This window comes from Sturnira hondurensis, unplaced genomic scaffold (assembly GCF_014824575.4).
Source record: "Sturnira hondurensis isolate 20B ecotype Veracruz unplaced genomic scaffold, ASM1482457v3 Scaffold0013541, whole genome shotgun sequence".
NCBI classification, from domain to species: Eukaryota; Metazoa; Chordata; class Mammalia; order Chiroptera; family Phyllostomidae; genus Sturnira; species Sturnira hondurensis.
The window spans coordinates 1,722,674-1,728,791 of record NW_028086172.1 but is presented as its reverse complement, the minus strand read 5'-3'; the positions used below and the strand labels follow the sequence as shown (position 1 = coordinate 1,728,791).

At 42.7% G+C, this 6,118-nt stretch overlaps 1 protein-coding gene across 1 annotated transcript; it reads right to left on the bottom strand.

The window, feature by feature from the left end:
• Positions 1 to 1,504: 1,504 nt before the first annotated feature.
• On the bottom strand, positions 1,505 to 1,939 carry LOC118997967 (ubiquitin-conjugating enzyme E2 D3-like). Its single transcript, XM_037061869.1, has one exon. The coding sequence runs from the start codon at positions 1,889 to 1,891 to the stop codon at positions 1,505 to 1,507; it is 387 nt and encodes a 128-aa protein (XP_036917764.1). The 5' UTR covers positions 1,892 to 1,939.
• Between the last annotated feature and the right edge of the window lie 4,179 nt (positions 1,940 to 6,118).

Below are 6,118 nucleotides of genomic sequence, written 5' to 3'. Positions count from 1 at the left end.
CTCATGCACTTTGGGTGGGGGGCATGCAGGCTGCTGTAGCCACTGTGGAAAGCGGTATGCAGGGTCCTCTACAACTAAAAAGGGAACTGCCATACAACTCAGCAACTACTATTCTTAGTATTTATCTAAATAAAATGAATGTACTAAATTACGTATGTATATGAATATATATATGTACACATACATACATACACATACCCCACTGTGTTCAATGTGGCATTATTTATACTAGCAAAGATGTGGAAGTGACCCAGGTGTCCAGCCATAGATGAATGGATACACAAGATGTGGTGTATTTACACACCACAGGCAACAAACTATGCATTTTGGCAAGCCTGTAGGGACAGGGGAACCCTTGATCACTGTGGGTGGGAATGCAGCCTGGTGCACCCATGTGCAAAACAGCATGGAGATTCCTCAAAAAAACTAAAAAAAGGAACTACCCCACAACCCAGCAATTCCAATTCTTGGCAATTTATTTAAAGAAAATTACATTCTAAATATATGTGTATTTTCACCTTCTTTCATCTATTCCCCCAGTCTGCTCCCAACAGCTGTCTGTCTGGTCCATGTGTCCATGCTCTTGCTTCTACTGTATTCATCAGTTTATTTTGTTCATTACATTCCACATAGGAGTGAAATCAGATGGTACTTATTTTTCTCTGACTGGCTTATTTCACTAGCATAATGTTCTCCAGGTCCATCCACACTGCCACAAAGTGTAAGATGTTCTTCCTTTTTTACAGGCATGTACTATTCCATTGTGTACATGTACTAAGTTGTTTCATCCACTCATCTACTGATGTGCACCTGGGCAGCTTGTACATATTAGCTATTGTAAAGAGGTGTGTCCTGAGAAGTGGGATGCAACCAAGAGTGTGGAGGGAGGCAGACTGGTCAAAAGGTGGGCATTGAAGGGTTCCAGGAACAAAACACATCATTTCATTTTGTCACAACTCCTCATCCACTTAATGTTTGTCCAGTTCAATGTAGGCCTCAAAGTAGAGGGTACAGGTTACTAGTCATCCTGGCCAAAGCAACACACCTGAAGACACAGGTTCTTCAGAATAAAATAGATACCCAATGAGCTTTCTAGTCTTCATCCACCTTTTCCCCGCCATTGTCAGTTCTAAAGGCCTCATCCTAAGCCTGCCACCCCCTTCTTCTTGCTTTCTCATCCTGAAGCAGGAAAGAAGGCTTTCAGTAAAATGCTCATGAAAACTGGCCCCTCTCCCACTCACCCATTCCAAGATCTTGCCCCATCCCCGTGCTTCCTTCTACCCACTCCACACACCCTGATGTGGCAGGTGTCCAACCTCCACCCTTCCCCTTCCTCCAACCTGCCCCCACCCCTGTGCTTCCCCCACCCCACTCCCAGATGTGGCAGGTGTTCACTAGTTCCCACCAAGATGGGGAAACCACACCTCCCAGAAAGCAGTCAAAAGACCACCGGTTCAACAGCCAGGTGTTTTATTGAGGTGGTGGTTTATCATTTACTTTTCACTCACATGGCATATTTTCTGGTCCAATCTCGAGCTGTGCTATTATAGGCATCCCTGTCCTTTAGGTACATTCTCCCAATGGATGGAACTACGGCATCATTGGGATTGGGGTCATATAATATGGAGCTGATGTATAACAATACTTTGGATATCGTCAGTGCCGGAGACCACTGGGACTTGAGAATATCTAGACAGATCTTCCCTCTTTTGTTGATATTGGGGTGGTAGATCGGGGTGATGAAGTAAATCTGTGGAGGTTTGAAGGGGTAATTGCAAGGAAAGTGTATGCTTAGTGAGAAGATCCCTCCCTCATAAGGACTGCCATCATGACCCATGACAGCCCCGATCCACGTGAACATATCATCATCCACTGGCCCTGCAGAGCACATGGGAGGGGGGTCCTTAGTGATGTCCACCAGTTCCTCCTGCAGTCGCTTTAGAGCCCTGAAGTGGTTCATGAGAATGGAACTTGTTGGGGCATCCTGATAGGGACAAAGAGGGGAACCACAAGTCAGGAGAAGACCATGGGTTAGGGTGGGTGTGGCTTATGGGGTCAGGGTTGGAGGGGCGCCACCCCCCAGGTCAGTGAGTAAGAAGGTTGGAGCCAGGCTGTGGGGTGTCAGGGGGATGTCAGGGGACAGGGATGGTGGGGGGAGTGGGGAGGAAGAGAGAGTTGGGTACTTAGCTGGTCCTGAGGTGCTACTGCTCACCTGTGTCCTGCTGGTCCCTGGCTTCTCCATCCCTGGCTCCTCCACCACTGACTCTCCCACTGTGTGCTGCTCCTCCTGTCACCTGTCTGCACTGGGAGTCTCTCCGCTCAGAGCCTGAGGCCCGGAGGCTGCGAGGCCCGGAGGCTGCAATGCCCGTAGACACCACTGCCCCGTGACAGGACCGACAGCTCCTGTGGACCGCCTGCCTCTGGTCTTGGCCCGGCAGCACACAGACAGCAAAAGATCTGCTCTGTGATGTCACAAGGGCCCGCTGATGGCATCAGCAAGTCAGTAGGGGCGGGGCCAGGGGAGACAGGGGGCCTAAATGAGAGGGAATGGAGGGAGGAAGAGACCATGGAGGGGAATTGGGCAGGGGTGGAAGGCAAGAGGGTCCATGGAGGGAATGGGGGGGTGGAGGGAAGGACTATAGAGGGGAATGGAGTGTGGAGGACAATGGAGGGGAATGGAAGGGAATAGAGGGGTTGGAGGGGATTGGGGGTGGAGGACGGGAGACACCATAGAGGGGAATGGGGAGAGGAGGGACATAGGATAGTCAATGCAGGAAAATGGGGGGATCCTGTGGTATACATGGAAGGACTGAACAGGGCATTGGCCTAAATCAGATTGGTAGATCTGGTAAGTCAAGTTCCCTAATAGTTGTTACTTCTTACAATTATACTTCTCTTTTAAAATTTAATCTTTGTTGTATTTTTATACTACCTTTTTACTCCCCTTATACCCCCCTCCCCAGCAATCACCACACTGTTGTCCATGTCCATGAATCCTTTTTCTTTTTGGCTGAATTCCTCCTTCCCCTAATACCCACTTCCACCAGCTGTCATCTTCTATCTACTAGTCCGCCTCTAGTTTGCTTGTTAGTTCAGTTTGTTCATTAGATTCTGCATATGAGTGAGATCATATGGTAATTGTCTTTCTCTCATGGGCTTGTTTCACTTAGAATAATGTTCTCCAGGTCCATCCATGCTGTCACAAATGGTAAGATTTTCTTCTTTTGATTTTTTTTATTGATTTATCTTTAGAGGGGAAGGGAAGGAGAGAGGGAGAGAAATATCAATGTATGGTTGCCTCTCGTGTGTCCCCCGCTGGGAACTGGCCTGCAACCCAGGCATGTGCCCTGACTGGGAATCGAACCGTCGATCGTCTGGTTCCCAGGCCCATGCTCAATCTGCTGAGCTACACCAGCCAGGGCAGATTTTCTTCTTTTGTATGAGAAAGTAGTATTGCATAAATGTTCCATAGTTGTTTATCCACTTATCTATTGATGGACACTTGGGCTGCTTCCATATCTTGGCAATTGTAAGTAATGCTGCAATAAACATAGGGGTACTTATATTCTTTTGAATTAGTGTTTTGGGGCACACACTGTGGAAAGCAGTATGGAGTTACCGCCAAAATCCAAGTCTTTAGTCCATTTTGATTTAATTTTTATGAGTGGTATAAGATAGGGATTCAGTTTCATTCTTTTGCAAGTATGTGTCCAGTTTTCCCAATATTTATTGAAGAGATTATTATTTTTTCCAGCATGTTCTTGGTGCCCTTGTCAAAAGTTAGTTGACCTTATATGCATAGTTTACTTCTGGGCTCTCTATTCTGTTCCACTTGTCTGTGAGCCTGTTTCCATACCAATATCATACTGTCTTGATCACTAAGCTTTGTAATATAGCTTGCAAATGGGAAGTGTGATGCCTCCAGCTTTATTCATCTTCCTCAACATTGCTTTGGGTAGTTAATATTTTGTTGTGATTCTATACAAATTTAAAATATTTTATATGTTTCTGTGAAAAATGGTGTTGGAATTTTGATAGGGATTGTATTGAATTTGTAGATTGCTTTGATAGTATGAAATTATCTAAAAATTTATTTAAGTTGTTGTTCAAGTACAGTTTTCTGTCTTTTACTTTCATCCCAGCCCACCCCCCCGAGTGCTCCCCACCTCCCTCCCATTTCCGCCCCCACCTTAGTTATTGCCCATGTGTCCTTTATACTTGTTCCTACAAACCCTTCCCCTTTTCCCCTGAAATTCTCTCCCCTCTCCCCTCTGATCCCTGTCAGCCTGTTCTTTATTTCAGTGTTTTTGCTTATATTTTGCTTGCTTGTTTGTTTTGTCGTTTAGCTTCCTGTTAAAGGTGAGATCATATGGTATTTGTATTTCAATGCCTGACTTATTTCACTCAGCCTAATATTTTCCAGTTCTATCCATGCTGTTGCAAAGGGTAGGAGCTCCTTCTTTCTTTCTGCTGCATAGAATTCCATGCTGTAAATGTACCATAGTTTTTTTATCCATTAATTTACTGATGGGCACCTAGGTTGCTTCCAGCTCTTGGCTATTATAAATTGTGCTGCTATGAATATTGGGGTACATAGGTTCTTTTGGACTGGTGTCTCAGGGTTCTTAGGATATAATCCTAGCAGTGGAATTGCTGGGTCAAAAGGCAATTTTTAGTTTTCTTAGAAAATTCCATGAATAGTATGAAATTTTTAGTAAGTCAATTTATAATATCATGAGATGTCTTTCTAATTGTTTGTGCTTTCTTTAATGTCTTTTAGCAATGTATTAAAGTTTTCAGTGTACAAGTCTCTCAACTTGTTGGTTAAATTTATTCCTGATTATTTTATGCTTTTGATGCAATAATAAAGGGATTGCTTTATTCATTCTGTTTAAAGAGCCTTATTAGTATGTAGAAAGAGCTTTTTGTGTATAGAATTTGTGTCCAGCAACTTTGCTAAATTTATCATTGTTTTGGTGCAATGTTTAAGATTTTGTATTCATAAGATTGCACCATCTGCAAACAGATAATTTTTGTCTTCTTTTCCAGTGTGGATGCCTTATATTTCTTTTCATGCCTAATTGCTTTGGCTAAAACTTCTATTACTATGTTATGTAGAAATGCTGAGAGTGAACATCCCTGTCTTGTTCGTTATGCTTTTTTTAAAAAGCCTCTTAATTTGATAACGTACAGCACCCATTTATGATAAAAACACTCAGCAAAGTGGGAGTAGAGGGAGCATACCTCAACATAATAAAGGCCACAGATGAGAAACCTACAGCTAACATCATAGTGAAAGACAAAAACTAAAAGCTTTCCCACTAAGATCAGAAACAAGACAAGGGTGTCCATTTTTTGCCACTTCTATTCAACATAGTATTAGAAGTTCTAGCCACAGTGATCAGACAAGAAAAATAAATAAAAGGTACCCAAATTGGAAAGGAGGATCAAACCTGTCATTGTTTGCAGATGACATGATAGTGTACATAGAAAATCCTATAGACTCCACCAAAAAACTACTTGACCTAATAAGTGAATTTGGCAAAACAGCAGGATACAAAGTCAATATTCAGAAACTTTTCAGTGTTCATGAAGATGTTGGAAGTCCTTAGTAGCAAAAGATGAACACTGCCATGGTAGTAAGGTTTGTTGGGGCTCTCCTGCTCTCCTTTTCTCCATGGGATGAAATCCTTCTGAAGGGATCTCTCTAAGTAACAAGCTTATCTGGACTGGCGGCTGGGGTGACACAGATGAAATACTTTCTATGTTTTTCTTTGTGGCCAGTTTTTGGTGGGGTTTTTTGAGCTCTGCAGAGTTTCTGTTGCTTCTTTGTTGTACCATAGAGCTTCCTAGATCTATTTTTGATAGTTTGTAGTTTATTTGTTAATTTTTTTTTAGTTTTTGTGGAAGACAAAAGCATTGGGACCTCCTAGATCTGCATTTTGCTGACATTGTCTTCCTAATTTTTTAAAAAATCATTATATTTTATATTGTATCTTATTTAATTCTTTCTAAATTTTATTGCATTTATTAAGTCACTTAACATATCTAAGCCCCAAATCTTAACCTGGAAAACAGGAACAATTGTACTTATCTCAAAAGCACTATTTTGAGGATA

Bases quoted from the DNA above. Each gene is read 5' to 3' on its own strand.
- LOC118997967 (XM_037061869.1), bottom strand. From the start codon at position 1,891: ATGTGCTCTGCAGGGCCAGTGGATGATGATATGTTCACGTGGATCGGG.